Source organism: Miniopterus schreibersii (genome assembly GCF_964146895.1).
Source record: "Miniopterus schreibersii genome assembly, chromosome: 1".
NCBI lineage: Eukaryota > Metazoa > Chordata > Mammalia > Chiroptera > Miniopteridae > Miniopterus > Miniopterus schreibersii.
Window position 1 is genome coordinate 136,280,825 of NC_138101.1, and position 20,946 is coordinate 136,301,770.

The following is a 20,946-nucleotide window of genomic DNA, read 5'->3' on the forward strand; positions in this document are numbered from 1 at the left end:
ATATGTTTTTATTGATTTTTTTAGAGAGAGAGGAAAAGGAAGGGAGAGAGAGAGAAATATTGATGAGAGAGAACATCGACTGGCTGCCTCCTGCCCCCTCACTGGGGATCGGGCCCACAACCCAGCCATGTGCCCTGATCGAGAATCAAACCGGTGGCCTCTTGGTGCATGGGTCAACGCTCAGCTACTGAGTTACACTGGCTGGGAGACATTATTGACATTTTTGTGCTAGGTATTGTGTAGGGTTCTGGGGTTACAGAAATTAATAAAGCACAGTCCCTGCTCCTAAGAAATTTGTAATCTAATAAGAATGGGGAGGCATGTGGAGATGGATTTGTGAACAGCTAACTACAAGAAAGAAGGAAGGAGATGTTAAATAGAAGTTCATAAAAGTAATGTGCTATGGAAGAGGGAATTAATTTCACCGAAGGAAAGACTTCATTAACGTCCTGACATCTAGGGTTTTGGAATGGCTCCTTCAAAAAGTTCTATTTTCCGGTTTCTTAACTGTTCACAGTCTGAACGCATCTGAGAATAACTCACTAAATCACAGGCCAATTTTAGGAACCTCTTAGAACTTTCTTCAAGGCATCCTTCATTTCTTTATTCCTCAGGCTGTAGATCATGGGGTTGAAAAAAGGGGTCAAAACCGAGTAGAACAAAGTGGTGAACTTCTGCATGCTCTCTGCTTGTCCTGCCCCCGGGCTTACATATGTCATCATGACAGAACCATAGAATAAAAACACAACAGCCAGGTGTGAGGAGCAGGTGGAGAAGGCCTTCTTCCGGCCAGCTACGGAGGGCACCTGCATCACGGCCCTCAGCACCAGGGTGTAGGAGCCAATAATATAGAAAAAGGTGGCAAAGATGAGGAGGGAGCCCATGGTGCCACACATGAGGACAGTCCCTGGAACTGGGACACAGGCTGAAGCCAGGGCCAGCAGAGGACCCAGGTCACACAGAAAGTCATCAATCACATTCGGGCCACAAAATGGTAGCTGGGTGATGAATATCACCGGGATCAGAAACCAGAGGAAACCATACACCCAGCAGAAGATGACCAGTCTGCCGCAGAACTTAACAGTCATGATGCTGGGGTAGTGCAGGGGGCGGCAGATGGCCAGGAACCGGTCGTAGGCCATGATGGAGAGAAATAAGCATTCGGTTGTGCCCAGGGAGAAGAAGAAGTAGAGCTGGAGCAGGCACCCAGCGAAGGAGATGGTTTTGGCCTGGGAGAGGAAGTTGGCCAGCATGTTGGGCACATCCGAGTTGACGTAGCAGATCTCCAGGAAGGAGAAGTTGGCCAGCAGAATGTACATCGGGGTGTGGAGCCGGGGGTCCCAGCGCACTGCACACACGATGGCCATGTTGCCAAAGAGGGTCAGCATGTAAGTCACGAGGAAGGTGGAAAAGAGGAAGATCTGTATTTCCCAGCGGCAAGGGAAGCCCAAGAGGACGAACTCCCTCACAGGGTGAGAAAGATTCCTGGCCTCTGAGGTCATTTTCTTCCATCCTGTGAGGATTGCAGCAGAAATTACATATACAAAGGGAATTTAGCCTCCTGACTCCTTCCCAGGAGAGTGAGCATGTTTTCCTGCTCATAGGGGAAGGGGCCCAGACCAGTGGTTTCTATTTTTGATTGGGTACCCCAACAATGCAGTTGTTGAGTATACTCTTATATATGACCATTTATTTTTAAACTGTATACAAACCACTGTCAATTGATATAGTAAATATTGGTAAATATTTTGAATAAAAGCTTTTTTAGAATAAAATAAAAATAGGAATTCAGATATTTCCTTTCCTCATCCTTCATTGGGTTGCCTGGTACACTCGACTTTGAAGAACATTGGTCTGGACAATACAGATAGGCAGCCGGCTAAAGCTAAATCGAGATGCAAACTTTGACATGGGCAATTCAAGTCTAAAACAATTAGACTCGACAAATATAATGAGCAAAACAGTATAAGGAGGGAGGAAGGGAGCAAGGAGCTTGGTAGCCAGATATGAAAATAACTAAAGTGACTTTAAGCAAGTTACAATTTGGCTACATTAAATGACCAATATTAGTATCTATTCACTCTCTGTAAGAGAGTGTAGTACATGGGCTCCAGACTTTGATATTATCAGAATCATATGGAGGAACCTTTGAAGGGTGTAGATTTCTGGGCTCCAGCTCGGGTTTGGGATCCACTGGTATAGCCGAGCATGAGCTTTGAGATTATAGACCTTGTCTCTGCCACTTCCTGGGCAGTATTTCCTCATGGAAGGATTTAAGCTCTGACACTATGTTACTTGCTCTGTAAAATATGAATAATAAAACCTCCATAGCAAGGATGACATGAGAATTGCATAAAATAAAATAATATATGCAAAAGCAGTTTACAAATTATGAAATGCTACAGAAATGTAAATTATTACATACTGTTCAAGGATTATTATGTTATTATTATAATGCTAGATTATAACTATCCCTTGTTAATCTTTATAAATTAAACTGATTTCAAACGCCAAGGATTGTTTTTGCTTGTGAAATTTTAGCTATGTGACAGACTAAGTACATGTATATATGTGCATGTGTATGAATAGAACACTCAGTCCTCTCAGACAGCACCAGGTACAACTCCCTGATAAGCTTCCTTTCAGGACCATTTTTTGCCCATCAAACACACCAGAGCACTCATTTTCTTTACAGACTGCCTTCATTGTAGGGATACCATTATAGTTTTAAATGGTTTTTATTCCTGGTGGCCAACACGTGGAAACTGAAGTGTCCTTTGGCAGATGATTGGATAAAGAAGATGTGGTCATATATACAATGGATGAGTAAGAAAAGGTGAAATACTGCCATCCGAGACAGCGTGGATGGACCTTGAGAGTATTAGGCTAAGCAAAATAGATCAGACAGGAAAAGTTATGAACCATATGATTTCCCTCATATGTGGGATATAAAACTGAAAGCAACAAATGAACAAATAAGAAAAACAAACAAAAACTCACAGACACAGACAACAGTAGGGTGGTTACCAGAGGGAAGGGGGTAGTAAAGGGGAAAGGGGGTCAAATATATGGAGACAGAAAAAGATTTGACTTTGGGTGGTGGGCACACAATACAATATACAGATCATGGATCATAGAAATATACACTTGAAACCTATAAAACCTTATTAACCAATGTTGCCCCAATAAATTGAGTAAAAACATAAATGATAGGATCGTTTCCCTGATGGCTACACTGTAGCTCGCATTAAGGCCCCCTGGTGGAACCTGCAAGCTTCCTGAGTGATCCCTTCCCGCACTCACCCGCACCCCTCCCGCCTGGGAAATGAGGGTCAGACTGAGCTCAAACGATCGTAACAGAGGAGCACCGACAGATACTGTTTCAACACAGGCAGCCTTGTGCAAATCAGGTTTCTGGTGGAGCCTTTTTTCTTTCTGATATTCTTTGATTCTGTGGCTTATTCAGCCCTGGAGAAAGCCTGACTATTTTTTTGAATGCAGGGGAATAGCGAGAAGTCTTTCTGAATTTTAGGCTTTGACCTAGGCAAAAGTTTAACCCAGAAGAAGTTTGGAATATGGGTCTATCATCTCTGTTTCTCCTATTTTTTTCCCCCCTACTTTCCCATTTTAGAAGCTCAGAGCTCACATATTCTGCTCCTGTTTCCTTAACACCAATTCTCCAGGGAAAAATAAATCCAATAAACGCATGCATAAACTTAAGTCCAACATCTGTGAAGATTTTAGCAGTTTTCATTTCCCATGTTATGTACAAAAGGGCACGTGACCAGATGGCACACACACCGAATTTATTGGAGTGGCATTTACTGGGGGAAACTTGTAGATCTGGATCAATCAGGGGGCGTGCAGGCCCCTTCTGCTCATTGTAACTACAAAGGTGCACAGAGATCTAGGATACTCCATTCCAAGAGGGCACCCCGACCTTTGAACTGTGAGTTTTCTTTTAACTATGTGATTAGAGAAGTGCTAACCCCTCCCTTAATGCAATCGGGGCTGGGATAGAATTATCAAGAGGAAGAAAACTTGGCTCTAGCCCTATTTCCAGGCTCAGAGTTTGTGGCTGGGGAAAAGGGGCACCAGCTCTTCTCCTGGTGTGACTGGGGGCTGCGGTTCCAGCTTTGCAGCTGCAGTTGTAGAAAATGCTAAGCCGATAGCAGGATTCGCTACATCAGCCATGGGACAAAGTAAATTGCCTTAAGGGGCAACAGGTGCTCCCTTTCCATGGAGGTTAGCAGGAGGCAACTTCCTCTATTAGTTTTGAACAAAGTAACCCTTATGTCTAACATATCTTTTGTTTTTTTTGGGGGGGTGTGTGGCTTTCTTAATTACTCTGTAGGGGAACCATAAAAGGATTATAGCTTCTATTTCATATGTGAGGAGATACAGACTCAAAGAGGTTAAATCCCAAACCAGTGAGTGACAGGGTCAGGACAAGATTCCATGATTTTTAGCTCCTATTTTACTGTTATTTCACCATTTTAGAGGACCTCCCAGTATAAATGTGTCTAAAATGTCACGTTTCCAGGGAAAAAGTTAATCAGATTTATAAAATGAGTATAGATATCACCACAGGACCACTATAGACATCACCACGTCATCTGAAGGGGAGGAGGTGAGGCCTTCCTAGTGCCCCTCAACCATACCATTTAGGTAGAATTATGTTTTTTTCTTTTTTCATTTTTATACAGCTATTTTATTTTTTGTAATAAGAATAGTTAAAAGGCATATTCATACTTCAAGAGCAGACAGAACTTAATGTATTCGCAAATGTGGTCATAAAATGGCATCAACTGGCCACTGAAAGTGAAATGTTGCAGATGTCATTTCATGGCTGTAGTTAAAAAAAGAGAGGTGAGCCCTCTCAAATAAGCTGGAGAAGGGCAGAGCAGGCAGTTAGTTGTAGAGTTATTTTACTCCTTCCTGACTTTTGTGATCTGCAATATTCAGCTCCCCATCGTTATCCATAACCCCAGGCAATTCACCCCTCATCCATTCATACAAAATCAAGATAAATGAAGTAAAATAAAAAGAAATTTTAAAAAAAGAGAAGATTAACTGTGAAGTAACAATAAAGGCCGGGGAGGCATGTAAAAGGATACAGGCACTCATTTCCTTGCATTTTGGGATGTTATAATTCTATCTGCTGGACACTGATTTATCATTACTTTCATCACTTAAGAAATTTCACCAATTTGATATTATTTCATTTCTACCACTGCCTTCCTGACCCTTCCAGTTGTTTTCGTAGCCTAAAGGATAATTGATTCAATGAGTTATGTCCTAGGGACTCACTTAAGGGAATAGTTGCATTCTGTCCCGTGTTCACCTGTTTCCTCCTGTACTCTGAAGGAAAGGAAAAAACTGTGAAGTCTAGCCTTCTATTTCTTGGAATAATGTATTGCTCACATTCACTGGCCTCAGAGCTATCATGGAGTAGAGTGGGATCTACACAATCACATTTTTTTATTGATCTGAACTCACTGAATCTTGGAGCAGAAAGAGACTTGAGGGTTTCTCTACCCTCTTCGTCAACCAGCAGTAAGAGCCCCTCTCTTCCACCTTCTTGCTAGTTGGTTATCTAGGTTCTGCTGGAATAATCCATGACAAAGCTCACTGAAAAGCACGCAGCTTTCATTTTTAGAAGTTGTAATAAACTTCCTTGTTCTCTCTTACATTCCTGGGCCACTTTGCCATCTAGATTTATCCCCCTGGTCTTCCCTCTGCCTCAGGGAAGAGGTTAACACTGCTGATGTGCCCGTCATATGCACACTGTTAGGATTTTGAACATGCACTGTCCTTCCTACTCTGCCAACAGCTACAGAAGGAGAGACTGAGCCACACGAAGGCAGCGAGTGGCTGTGCCGGGCAGATTTGTGTTCTTTCAACTACATTATGCTGATGGCTCAAAATAAGTCTACACAGCAGCACTTAAAACGATTTGAGGAAGGTACTCACGTGTTCTTCGAGTCTTCTCTATTTCCACTAAGCACTCTTGGTTTCTCCAACCGATAATGACCTAATTTCCAGGGTGCTCAGCATCCTGGTTCCTTCTTGTGATTGTTTATATCTTTCTGAAGATGTGATCTTACTAAAACCGAACACAACACTCCTCATGCTGTGTGACTGACGCAGTGCACAGTAGTATTATTGTAATCTCTACAAATTCATGCTGACTTAAATTGGCGTTGGCAGTCACTTTATACTTTTACTTACATTGAATTTTCATTTTACCAAAGCCCTTAGAGTTCGTTCACAAGAATTTCTTTAAAACCAGATTGGCCCCATCTGAGGCCTGTGTCACTGAAGTTTTAAAGTGAGGGAAGTTAATGACTGAATTTCACCGAGCGTTTCAGTCTATTAAGATCTTAAGACTTTCAAGCATTAGCTTTCTTTTCTATTTTATTGCCTATAATTTGATAAAATTTCTTGTGTGTTTCACCTAGGTCTTTGATTAAAATATTATATAGAACATAAGAAAATGCTTTTTTAGATCACTTAAAACTTTTTCTACACTAACATCTATTATTATCAACACTTGTAGATAGATGGCTAAGCTAAAAATAGATAAATAATACAGGGTGATGAAAATGACAGAATCGCTGGAAAACATTCTGGCAAAAATTATTAAACAGATAGTCTATGAACAATCTTTAGAAACAGCTTTTGGACTTTAATTTGGTAGCCTTGTTCAAATTCAGTTTTTAAAAACACCATTAGTTCTTTAAAGACACCATTAGTGGTTTTGGAAACATATCTGTAAATCCTCTCTGGACCCTGGGATATAATTTGCCTATGCCTAAAAATTTAAGCTTATTTAAAATATTTGAGTGTTGCTTTCCTTTATTTTCATGTCAATCCCTCCCTTTTTTCAGGTGAAATTATTTTAATAATGTATACTGTTTAACCCAGTCTATCCTAAATAATGTCATTTCAACATGAAATGAATTTTAAAAGTTACTAATGTCTTATTTTACATTTTTAAATACTGGATCTACAATATCTGGTATGTGTTTTATACTTACAGCACATACCAATTCAGACCGCCCACATTTCAAGGCTTCTCCTTTTGGAAAGGAGATCTTCCTGTGGGGCTGTCCCTACTCAAATAGATGGGTTGCACCACCTTCTCTCTCCAGAGGGCAGGAGAGGGCCCAGTCTATTCCTTTCATCTCATAAACTTTGCCAGGAAGGAGACTCTCTCACCACAATGCTACCAGCCAGTGCTGGAAAGACCTTCTTGTTTAGGTATCAGTCCAGCGAAAAGCTCACTCGGTTCCTTAGAGAAACTCATTCATTCTTTATAATCACTTTATTTCACTTGGCTCTTTGTATGCTTGTCTCTTTCTCTCTCTCTCTCCATTTATTTTTTTTTATTAGTGTTATGTCTAAGATGACAACATGACTTGGGATTTAATACCCTGGAAAATTTAAGAACTGGCTATAATACTACTCATCTGATATAGTTTCAGTACTTGTATAATTAAAGAACAGTATTTCATAACATTTTCAGTAAAATACTTTGAAATGACAGCATTAACTTTTCGATCACTGTCCACCAGGACCTTTAGTTCATTTTCTATTAACTATCACTTTGCTACCATTTATTGAACACTTACGTGGTGGGGACAACCTTTTCAAGCTTATCTTTTAAACTTCTTTTGGTTTTATAGCTGATTGCTGGCCTAACCCATTTAAAAAAGTCAGTGAAAGTTTATGTACTGCCTACTGTATTCTTGTTTAATTTTCAATGCAAGAGATGCTTTAGAATGTATATTTATGTTCCTGCATGTTCAAATATCTTAACAATTAGAAATATTCTTCTCTGTAAAATTAAGGGGCATTTTAAGAAGTGAATATGAAATCTCAGTGTAAATTGTGGGAGTTAACCTTTTATCACCTCCACATTTCTGGATGAAGGTTGTTAATTTAAATGTGAAAAGTATAATTTTCCTTTTGCTTTTCAAATTAGCATAGATAAATAATCATGATACCAGCGGTGGTGAAGGTGCAATGAAATGACATTCAAAACTGTTGCAGGGGATATAAACTCATATATTTTTTTTTCCTGGCAGGCAGTTTGGAAATACTTAGATCTTTAAAATATTCATACCCATTAGATAATAATCAGAGGTGTAGAAAAAATTAATAATAAGCAAGTTCATTATAACAATGCACAAGGATTTCTGGCACTATGTTAAAATACATGTTTTGACTCAAAAGGAACGGATGGGGCTTGATTCTAAATTTCTAATAAGTAATAGGTATTGCTGATTTTTGGGTAGTGAAGCTTTATAAAGTTCTTTATACTTAATAGAGTTCTTTGTGTAGCAAGGTTTTATGTAGTTCTTTATATACATTTGTGTCAAAAAAGTTTAAATAATACACAGAAATAAAAAAAAATTCCTGAAAAGAAATAAAACTTAAAATTAATAGTAGTAAGTGTTTCAAGGTCAGGTGATAGGTTATCTAATTTTCTTCTCCATACATGTCTATATTTCCCAAAATTTCTATGAGGAACATATATTACTTCTATAATCTGAAAAACTAATCATATAAAATACTGTTTTCAAAGGCACTTCCTCTTCAGGACCCCTACCTTCCCGAAGCATTCTGTGTGACTCTGCCGTTCCTGGAATAGCCGGGGTGCTAGGGAGCCCACGCCTCGGGCCTGTTTGACTTACCACCAGGGTGTCACCTCCCCTTCATTTGCTACTTGGTTTTCAAGCCCATGAAGCCAGCCTCTGTGCCAGGGCTGAGGAGACAGGGAACATTTCCAGCAGGGCACCCTGAGGCCTGTATTTTACTTTTGGGTGACCGAGACCATTTCATGAACTCAGGGCGGGGATCAGAAGGTGAGTTGGAAAACTGGAATGCAACAGCCATGGCCTCGGGAGAGGATTCCTGCTGTTACTTCTTTCCCGCTGGAAGGAGCCGCGTCTCATCCTCAGTTTACTTTTCTTCCCTGAAAGAGACAAAAGGAAAGTGATGGCAGTTTCCAATTTGGGTTTTACTTTTCTTCAGTACCTTTTATTTGAAGGAGCACCCTGAACTTTGGAATAAAGGTCACAAACCCCATGGCCACAGTAGAAAGGATGCAATGAAGATAATATAAGAATTCTTTCTTTCTTGCCTTTTCGGGCGACAACATTTGAGTGTAATGGTTTCTTTTCAGTTAGAGAGGTAGGAGGGTGCTCTCTTGGACTTACATTTCCACAGTGAAAATGTCACGCAGCTTCCTCTCGCCCGCACTCGGGGAGCAGGGCAGGCTCTGCCCTGCCGGCCTGCTCTCCCGCAGAGCCTGGCCCTGCTGTTGTCACTTGCAGCCCACTTGGGGATTTTTTTTTTTTTTTTGAAGTTGGAAAAGATGTGTTTTCCCCCCTCTCCAGCAGTGGTAAGAGCGAAAGCTTAGATTCTCCACTTGTCCCCAGTGAAACTGTTCCTGGACCACCGCCAGCTTCCCTACAGGGACTCTGCTGACATTCCCTCAGCTGGGTGACATTACCCCAGGGCCCGTCCTTGGATGAGTTTATTTCAAACATCTGATGCTCCTTGTCTCGTATTAGACCAAAGATTCGACCCCGTCTGTTTACGCTGTCCACTTGGCATGCAATTCTGAGCCTCTCTGAGTAAAGGGGACACCTATTTTGTTTACTTATTTTAGAATTTAGGACATGCTGGTAGCTGCCCTTTTACTTTGCCATTCAAATATTAACAGTTAATATTTATTGAAAGCTTATTACTTGCCAGAGAGTAAGATAAGTAACTTTTATGAGTAAGCTCATTTAACTCCCATAATAATTCAATATGTTAGATATTACTGTGATTTTTATTTTATAGGTAAAGTTATTGAAGCTTAGATAAATTAGTTTGTTCACAGTGTCACATCTTATAAATGGGAATGCCAGTATCCGAATTAAGCTGTCTCTGAGAGCAGAGCCCGAGTTCTTAAATACTAAACTATTTACCCTGAATCTTTACTTGGCAGAGAAGGAAAACATTACTTATTGGTAACTCATCTCGTGCCAGCCACCGTGGCAAATTTTTACATAAAAATCATTTTATTTAATTCTTGAAACACCCTGTGTGCCAGGTACCAGTGCTGTAATTTTAAAAAATTCTGATTATCAAAGTAATATGTGTTTAAACAAAATATGGAAGATTCAGAAGAGTTAGGGAGCTAAAAATTAGTGATAATTTTATCAAGTATTCAGGTAAAAATTTGGCATATTTCCTGTGGTCTTTTTTGTTCTAACACTTGTTCTTTAAACATATGAAGTCAGACAGCATTTGCAATTTAGTCTCCTGCTTACATAAGCATTTTTTGTAATTAAAATTATTATAAATATTTTTAAAGCTGCAGAATAGTGTTACTTTTATAATATTCCCCTAGTGTGTATTTAAGCTATTTAAATTTTTTTTATCTTAAAATAATACAATAAAAAAACCTTTGGGTTTAAATGTTTGATTAATTTTAAAATATCTCCCTAGAGTGACCGCTTGAAATAAAATTATGCCTATATATGTGTGTATTTAATTTTCTCAATACATATTGCTACATTACTTTCCCAAATATATTTTCAAAAGATCTGATGATGAATATGCCATCTTATGGTACACTTTTCAACAAAAGGATAGTAGTTTAAAAATTTATCTCTACATTAATAAAAGAAAACCATTTATATCTCATTTTTATAGTTGCATTTCTTGTTACTAATTATGTCATTTGTTCAGATATAGTTGAACATGCTGAATAAGTTTAAGATGTACAGCATAATGATTTGACTTACATATAAGTGAAATGATTGCTACAATAAGTTTAGTGAAAATCCATCATCTCATAAAGATACAAAAAAAAAAAAGAAAAGGAAGAAAAAGGTTTTCCTTGTGATGTGAACTCTTAGGATTTACTCTCTTAACTTTTTTTTTTTTTTTAATTTCAGATTTTATTTCAAAGTTTCCCAAAAGAAATAAAACAAAACAAGCTAACAATCTGATCAAATGTACAGTTCAAAAATGTCTTTTGGCATTTAATAGCATGTCCTAGGAAAGAAAACTACAGAGTTATCTTTTTTATTTTATTTTATTTTTTAATTTAATTTAATTTTATTATTATTTTTTAATATATCTTTATTGATTTCAGAGAGAGGAAAGGAGAGAGGGAGAGAGTTAGAAACATCAATGATGAGAGAGTCATTGATGGAGCCCACAACCCGGGCATGTGCCCTGACCGGGAACCAAGCCCCGATCGCCTGGGTCCTAGGTCGATGCTCAACTGCTGAGCCACGCCAGCTGGGCCAGAGTTATCTTTCTTTAAAAAAATTATCTTTATTGTTGAAAGCATTACAGATGTCTCTCCCCGCCCTCCCCATTGATCCCTCCATCCCACATCCACCCCTCAGGCCATCCCCACACTATTGTCTGTGTCTGGGGGTTATGCATTTATGCTATAAGTTCTTTGATTGATCTACGGAGTTATCTTGAACCAGACAAATAAGTTACTACTGGCAAGTTTGTGGCACTAGTAGAACAAAATAAAAAAGTACTTTCGACAATAAAGATAAATTAAAACATAAAAAAAAGTAACTCTCCTGATCATATAGATATCTCTATGAAAATCTTTGTTTTTCAATCTGTACAAAAGGTCTTTCTTGATAAATTAATTTTTTTATAATTTAATGGCTGTCTACCATGCAATGTTTAACTAATTTTTTTTAATGTACAGAGGTTATGTTTCCCAAATCTTACCCAGACAAGTATGGCACTTAGTTGAGACATTTCTAGCAGCAGGTTTGCCCTCTTCTCTAACCGAACTATCAAATTTCTGTCTTAACGGCAGAAATTTGCAAAAATATCAAGTAGTGAGAGACCAAGGTTTATAAATGTACTAAGTACAAGGAGGGCACTGCGTTCTCTTAACAACTTTATATATAACAGGCAGCAGTGTTAACTACAGCAATCATGTTGTACATTATGTCTCTAGTACTTATTTATTTTATAACTGGAAGTTTGCACCTCTTGACCACCTTCATCCAATTTCCTTTCCCCCTATGGTAACCACAGATCTGATCTCTTTTTCTGTGAGATTTTTTTTTAATTTTTAAATTTCACATATAAGTGAGATCGTATTATAGTATTGGTCTTTGTCTGTCTGACTTATTTCATTTAGCGTAATGTTCTCAAGGTCCACCCATGTCCCAAATGGCAGGATTTCCTCCTTTTTAATGGCAGGATAATATTCCATCACATATATTATTACATATAATAAGTGTATACATATATTTCAAATATATATAGAAATATATAATATTATGTAACCAATTATACATATAATTGGAATATATAATAATATTCATATATATATTTCACAACTTTTTTATCCATTTATCTGTTGATGGACACTTAGGTCATTTCCATGTCAGCTATTGTAAATAATGCTGCAATGAACATGGTGGTGCAGATTTCGACATAGTGTTTTCATTTCCTTTGGATATATTCCCAGAAGTGGAATTGCTGAGTCATATGGTAGTTTTATTTTTAATTTTTTGAGGACCCTCTATACTGTTTACCATAGTGGCTGCACCAATTTGTAATACCACCAATGGCACACGAGGGTCCCCCTTTCTCCCCATCTTCACCAGCATTATTTCTTGCCTTTTTAATGCTAGCCATTCTAACAGGTATGAGGTGATATCTCATTGTGGTTTTAATTTGCATTTCCCTAATGATTAGTGATATTGAGCATCTTTTCATGTACTTGTTAGGCATTTGTATATCTTCTTTGGAAAAATGTCTATTCAGATCCTTTACCCATTTTAAAATTGAATTATTTGTTGTTGTTTTTCCTGTTGAGTTGTATGAGTTCTTTATATATTTTGGTTATTAACCCTTATATGATATATGGTTTGCAAATATTTTTTACCATTCCATAGGTTGTCTTTTAATTTTGTTGATTTCTTTTGCTGTGCAGAGGTTATTAGTTTAATATAGTTGCACTTGTTTATTTTTAATTTTCTTGTTTATACTTCAGATGTCATATCCAAAAAGTCATTGCCAAGATCCATGTCAAGGAGCTTTCCCCTACATTTTCTATATGAGCAGGGGAGATATTAAGATTATGAGACCTTTCAAGAAGGGCTGAGTTTTTCATCATGCAAATGACTAAAACTTGTTTAGAAATTTTTAAGACACAATAAGACCTGAAGTTTGAGACATGAAAAATTTTGCCAAAATGGGTTTCCTTTTATGTCAGGAGTTTTTCAGAGAGTAATGTTCATTTTTATGGTAATTTTATCAAAGAGAAAAATCATGGGGCTGTCCCCATCTGGCCACCTTGCACAGATGATACACCATGCAGTGAAATTCTCAACTCAATGACTTCAACACATCCATTCATTCAGCACGTATATAGGAGCCACCTATTGTGTGAAGAAAAATAGACTAAAAGAAGGATTCCTTCACACTCATGCTGGTGAGATACGCCCAACCTCCACTGGAATGCAAGGGTCCTGTCTGCAGGAGAAAGCATAAGTTTCTAGAATTTAACCACTCCTGGTTTTGACAGAATTATTATTTAAGGAAAATATATCTCCTTTGTCTCCCCTCCCTTCAATTGTTTGTTTTCTCCTAAGGACCCACCCAAAAAAGAACCCTGGGAGATGTCTTGATTGCCCTACAGGGCACACAGTTTTTTCTTTTTGAATCCCCTGATCGTATAGTAATTATCCTCCCAGTAACAGATCTTCAGTATGGCACCTTTCTATTTCATAATTCCCCTCCACGGTGACTCCAAATTGCCTCCCACCCTCTCTAAATCACGGTGCTGCTTTTACTTACAATCACATCATCTCAGTGACCAGGGTCTTGTACTTTATACTGTCCTCTCTTGTTTATTGTAAGCTTTGCTTGAAGCGTGTTTATCCAGGTGGATGCTAAAAAATGGTCAGAAGGGTGGTGGTGGTCCAGTCTTCTAGCTCTTATTTGTCTTGGCTTAGAAAAGGGAAGGAAGGCAGGAGGAAATGACAGTAGTACCCTCAGCAGGCAGAGGAGGGGGCAGACCTTCTGAGTATCAGTCGATCAAGCCCTCTCTACACTTCTTTATTTAGACATCTACTTGGGCTGGATTGATTACGGGCTTTGGAATCATGCAAACCTGTGTTCAAATGTTGTCTCTCCCATTTGCCACCCTACGGCATGGGAAACTATCACCTGTTTCTGAAACCTTGCATTTCAGTAGCTTCTTTGGAGCTTTCCTCTGGGTAAAAACATTTTAGCAATCCAGACTGAAGGGACACAGCTTCCCTTCTACCCTCCCAGCTTTAACACATGCAAGGCAGAAGGCCGTGCTTGGACTTGTAAGTTTTAACTAGAATGGATTTTTTTCACAGAAAGAATTTTCCTAACAGTGGTTAATTTTAAGAAACCCACAAATGTCTATTTAGCAAAATCTCTGGAACTGAAATGCCGAGTGAAGGGACTGAAAGAACAGAAGGCAACAGGTTGGGAATCAGAGAAAGAGGAAGACTGTATAAGAATAATATAAAAAAAGGCTCAATTCAGAGGGTAAGGAAAATTAAGGTAATTTTGAAGATCAATTTAGGCTTCTGAGGGCTATTTGGGAAATCAACGATAAAGTTTTTATTGAGATTCATTCTGAGTTCTACACAATGCGATTTTAGAGCACTTTCAACTGTAAGTTAGCTCCATGGAAATGCATTAAACCCATATCATTCATGAGATTGAACACAGAGATAAGAATGTGTATGGAAGCCAAATATTCTCCCTTTAGGTTTAAACGATGACTTCTTGGGAAGAAGGAGCTCATATTTTGCTTATGGTAATTAGGGCAATAAAATGTGTCCAACACATTAAACACTTATGTTATGACAGACACTATGTTAAGTGCTTTAAAAACATGATTATATTTAATGTTTCATTAACTCCCATGCTAGATATTGTTATTCTGATTTATCAGATAAAGAAACTGAAATGAGAAAGAGGAGAGAGAGAAAGAGAGAGAGAGACTTGTCCCAGGTTATAAATCTCATATTTAAAAGAACTAAGCAATAATATTGTAATAACTATATACGGTGCCAGTTGGGTGCTAGAAATATCAGGGGTATCACTTTGTAAAGTATATGATTGTTTAACCACTATGCTGTACACCTGAAAATAATACAAAATAATATTAAATGTAAACTGTAATTGAAAAAGATTTTTAAAAATTAACAAAATAAATAAACTAGGATTTCATTTTAGCTCTTCTTGAATTCTGACTCTATTCTTTTTTAAAATAAAAAAAAAATTCATCGTGGTAATACTGACACTTCATTCTTAAACAATCACTTGACTTTCCACTTAGAAAACAATAAGTTGTTAAGCTCTGTTTTTTCACTAAACTATATATTCAAAATGAAACTTGAGGGAAAATAATATGAAATACATAGGAAAGAAAAATGAATGGGTGGAAAACTTCTTTTAACTAAAAAGTGAAGTATGTGGCATCATTTTAAAAAATAGTAAACTGAGAAGTTCTGCAAATAGGACTAAAAGGCCATAGAAAAAGTGAACGAAGGGGACTCCACAAAGGATAAACTGAATCAAATTAATTTAATTTAAATGTTAATAAATCACATGCTATTTTCCTTAATTTACACTGGGAATTGCTGAATTAGCATTCAGTTATTCATGAGCTGTCTTTTATTTTATATACTTGTGCTTCTAACTCAATAGTATAGTCTCCCTATTTTACTTTTCATTGTTGTCAATCCAAAGCTTTTAAAACAACATTCTCTGAGTTCAAACTTCTCTGGCACCCATATAGCATAATAATTATTCTAAAAAACCAGACACTGTGTTTCTCATACCAGAGTCATTTAGGGATGTAAGTTTTTTAATGAAAATTAATTAATGAATTAATGTATTTATTTAGGGCTGTGAATTATTGTGACCTATCAAGAGTCTATAATAATGTAGGTAAATAGGGAGAATTCATGGAACTTTTGATGCTGACTGAAATGATAGGGTAAGCAACAAAATAATTCAAGTCCAGTTTTAGGGCATAAATCCCTTCCTGAAGCGTATTAGCTGTGCTTGAATTAAATTAAGGTGTATAATGATTTATCTCAATCTCTATTTTTCTTGTAGGCTAAAATGAGAAGAAAAAGCTCTAGAGGAAATATTTAAAGTAAAGTAATATTTAAAGTAATATAACTAATGATGTTTTCTATTTGTCTTCTAACAGTGCTATTTTGATAAAAATTCTTCATGTTGACTAAATATTAATATTCCATTTTATTCTTTACTTATATATATAATACAACCTACTTTTGATGAGAAATGGAGATATTAAAAAGAGCTGAATAAAATAGGAGGCTCTTAATATGTAGTTCTGATTATGTCTGTGCACATCGCAGGTTAGAGAAAAATGCATGTTTCCAATAACAATAATGCCCTGAATTCATTAATTCATACCCCCGGGTCTCCTGTGTAGTCAAGAAGCAGGAATTCTTCTTTTTGTTTTGTTCTCCATCATTTACATTTTGACTTTGTTGGGCAAGAGTGTTATTATGTGTGCTGTGTGGTGGAACCAGCAACTCCAGACACCCATGTATACCTTATTGGCCAACTTCTCTTTTCTGGAGGTCTGCCAGATCAGTTCCAATGTGCCCATGTTGTTCAACTTGCGAAGACCAAGGCCATCTATAATGGCCACATCCCACAGTTCTGCATCTTCCTCTCTCTTTTTGTGCCACAGAACTCTTCTTCTTGGCCCTCATGGCATTTGATAGGTATGTTGCCATCTGCCACCCACTGCACTATCCCATCATAATGGCCTGGAATGTCTGTGGAACCTTGTGTCTGCTTGCTAGGTGAGTGCCTTTCTTTGGTCGGTGACACCTGTCACACTTATTTCCCAAGTTCCATTTTGTCTTTCAAATGTCATTGATTACTACCTTTGTGATCTTGGGGCAATGCTGGCCTTATCATGTGTCCCTGTCCCCGAGACAACTCTGACTTGTAGTACTTTCAGTGCTGTGATAGCATTTATCACTTTGTGCTACACCCTTGTTCCTACATTCTGGTCCTTCGAGCTGTGGTTCAGGTTCCCGAGGGTTCAGGTAGGAAAAAAGGCTTCTCCACATGCACATAGAAGCATATGATAGGATCCTTGTTTTCGAGGAATTCTTGACTTATGGTGGCACAGATGTGTTAACAAGTCCAGTGAAAAATGCTGAGAGAGAGGAATTCATAGGGTGTCAGAGGAGCACAGAGGAGTGTGTGACAAGAGTATAGATTTGGGGAACATAAGTGGGAAGTGTCAGAGAAGGGTTCCCAGAGGCTACTTCAGCTGAGTCTTGAATTACAAGTCTTCTGGATAGGAGGGAGAGTGGATGGTAATGTTACAAACAGAAAAAGTAGCATATAGAACAGACCTAATGTATGAATGAATGAGTGTAAAGTGAATGTGGGGGTCCTGGAAGGAGATGAACTCATAGAGGTAGGAACTTGGATATACTGAAAAGGTTGAACTTGATCCTGTTGGTGAGAAGGAAATATCTAAGGGTTGAAAGCAAGGAAGTGGGGTGATCAGATTTGCATTTTAAGAATTCGGGTGTCTTTAAATTTAGTTAGTTTGTTTAATGCTCCTTCTCTCATCAAATGTGTTGTAAGCTATCCAATCAGCTTTAAGGAAAAGATGAATTCAAATTAATTGTATTGTCTCAATATTTTGAGAATTTCACAGTTTCACGATGAGCCCCAGTTTGAAGAGCCAGACCAGTAGCACAGTATGAAAAGCTAGGCCTTGGTGGTAAGGATAGAGAGAAAAGTAACAGTAATGAGGAAAGCTTTGAAACCTCTTTGGAGGGAAATGTGGCTCCAATCACCAAAATTTAAAATCCACTCACTGTGACTAAAAATTTTCACTTATCAGAATTTGCCCTTCAGCATTGTCTCCTTAATTTCCCCTGCTGTTTTAGATTTGAAGGGAACACGCCTGCAAATATATTTTTTGATACAGTCACCCAGTGATTGTTTTCTTTATGCACTTATCAAAATGTAAATATTTTATGCACAGTATTGTTCTCCAAACAAGGTTATTTTTTAGCGGGTCAAATATGAAAGGCATTTATTTACTGTTCACCTAAACTCCAAATGGATGTTCCTGATTGACAGGTGATTGTTCAAGGGATGATTCTGGAACCCAGGCTTTTTCCATCTTTGCCTTTATCATCCTCGAAACTCAGCTCCCAAGGTCAACATGCTCAATTGCATCAAAGGTCATCAAGGACCATGCATGGGTTATGGCCTGGAGCGTTGCACATCAGGTTTAATTATATTCTACTGACTAGAGCTCAGTCACATGAGCACACCTACCTGCAAGAAGGCTTAGGAAAAATGTAGTTTGTGAAGAGGAAATGGATTTTTCTCTCTCACAATATCTTATCTTCCTGGTTGACCACAGGCTATCCCGTTTGATCCACATGTGGAGATAAAGAGTTTGTAAACAATGGAAAAAGGTAGTTCTGTGGATATCTGGGAACAGGCTCATTCTGGATATAGTGGATGAGCTCTTTAAACTGACATTTGGACAACAGGAATCGGAGACTATAGCTCTTACAAATCTTAAAGGCAATGATGCATCTCATGTCAAAAAACTTTGTTAGCTAAGAAGTAATTATTAAGGTTGGAGAGGCAACTCTGGAGGAAATGATACTGTTAGGCTGGAATATGTGTCTATGTGCATGCATGTGCCTGTGTCTGTGTGTGAGTGTACATATGAGTGTGTACACATTCATGCAGTTTTAATCTCCAAAAGGATAAAATCACTAGAGATGAAACATACTCAGGTCTGTATGATGCATGTTAATTGCCTTCATTGCTTTTGGGGTTGAGGTCTCCAGAGACAGACAGGCTTCCGAGTCAGGAAGGGATAAAGTAATGGGTAACAGAGATTTGTGGCATGTTCTATTCTCTGAGTAAAACCTGAAAGGGATCCATGTAAAGAAGATACCAAAAGATGTTTTACCAAGGAGCTGACATCTTAGACTTATGGGCTGCATTGGGATAAGTGGGTACGGGCGATGGAACAGTAACTTCTTTCCTATATCCGAAAGTTCATTTTGTTTTATATACTTATATGAAAAAGAAGCATACATTTTCATGATTATTTTTCTTTACAAACACTGTTCCAATTATACAGACCTTATTAGACATGGAATTAAGGAAATATTTTTTGTCAAAGTATCATTTTGTCTTTGCAGGTCATCTGCAAAGGAATTGCATTTCTTTCTTTTTTAAAAAATATATCTTTATTGATTTCAGAGAGAAGAAAGAAGAGGGAGAAAGAGATAGAAACATCAATGATGAGAGAGTCATTGATCGGCTGCCTCCTGCATGCCCCCTACTAGGGATCAAACCCGCAACCAGGGCTTGTTCCCTGACCTGGAATCGAACCCCGATTGCTTGGATCCTAGGTCAACACTCAACCACTGAGCTATGCCTGGCCGGGCAGGAATTGTATTTCTTAGCTGACAAGAAAATGGGCAATTTTTCTTTAAGAAGTTTTTCTTTGATGATTTAGATGACTCTCTTGTTTATTGTTCCCTTTCACACAGATGACAGCATAGCAAGTCAGCACCCACCATGTGCGGCTTGTAGGAGAGGAAAACTTTGTAAGTAGAAGCTAATTTATTTAATGAAATATAATACTCAGATTCAAAAGAGTCAAAAGAAAACAGGGGGACTGGGGAATCAAGTGGGATCTGAGAGACACCCAAAGGCAAGAACAGGAGTGCTGCTACTCTTCAGTACGTTGACCTGTGGGAACAGAAAGGCCCTCAGAGTGGGACTATTGTGCTGGGAGAGGCTCTCTCCTGGAGTCATCCAAGGTGAGAGGACAATCAGAAGAGAGCTTTGGAGTATTACTGTGGTCAAATGGAAAGTAAGATCTCTTTATTTTGTGTCTTTCTCCTCTGCTCCTAGAGTACCATTTAATTACCTCTGCTGATCTTAAAGACTGAGAAATTAGGTTTCTACGCATCTTTTGAACCCATCCCTGGTATCTTTTTACTTATACACTACCTTAGGTCAGCATTCAATAAACAGTTTTTACTTGGACTATTGAAACCACTTTCTAATAGTTTCCTATTAGTTTCATTACCCTGTAATTGTCTGGCAAATTGTCTTTCAAATGCAGCTTCCATAAACCTTAGATCATTTTACTTTTATACCAGACCAGCTCCAGTTGTTTTTCATTGACTAGCAAATTAAGCCTGAATAGTCAGACTGGCAGTGAGTCCTCTGTTGTGAGGTCCCATCTTTGTACCTTATACCTTACTATTCCTCTACAAGTACTCGAACTTCTGCTCTTTTAGACTTTTCTAAAAACATAATGTCTTTTATTCAAACCCTTTCACATTATTATATGCTATATTATATTCTGCCCCTATCATTGTCCCTGCAAAATACTGTCCTTTACCAAGGTCCATCTCCCTCTCAAAAGTCATTCATTATTTTCTTCAACTGAGTATAATCTTCATGTCTCACATGACAACGACATTTTGTCTTATCCTGTTGTTACTGTGTCAGTGGCAGCACCATGATGTAGATGGAGGGACAATAATTTCCAGTTATATTTTATATCAGCCCAACATGAAGTTGCCACACAAAAAAAACAACCTAAGTAAAAACAGTTTTCTTTCTGGGCAAAGGAGATTCCAAGGTAAATTTCCTTAGATCTCTTTCAATCAGATTTGCCCTCTCAAGCTCCCTCTAGGCAGAAATTATAGAGCTATGAATGCATTGTTTGAAGTTGCTTTGAACTAAAGATATTTGACTTAAGCTCCAAAATAGTAGGGACTCTGCTTTTTAAATTTCTCCTCCAGCCCCGCTATTTCCGAGAACAGTGCCTGGCAGTAATATTTGCAA

The 20,946-nt window shown here is 38.0% G+C and overlaps 1 protein-coding gene across 1 annotated transcript; it reads right to left on the reverse strand.

Annotated features, from left to right (window-relative positions):
• Positions 1-560: 560 nt before the first annotated feature.
• LOC308546593 (olfactory receptor 11H4-like) lies at positions 561-1,502 on the reverse strand (the record flags this gene model as incomplete). Its single annotated transcript, XM_081115717.1, has 1 exon — positions 561-1,502. One exon carries the CDS (start codon positions 1,500-1,502, stop codon positions 561-563), a length of 942 nt encoding a protein of 313 aa, XP_080971843.1.
• Between the last annotated feature and the right edge of the window lie 19,444 nt (positions 1,503-20,946).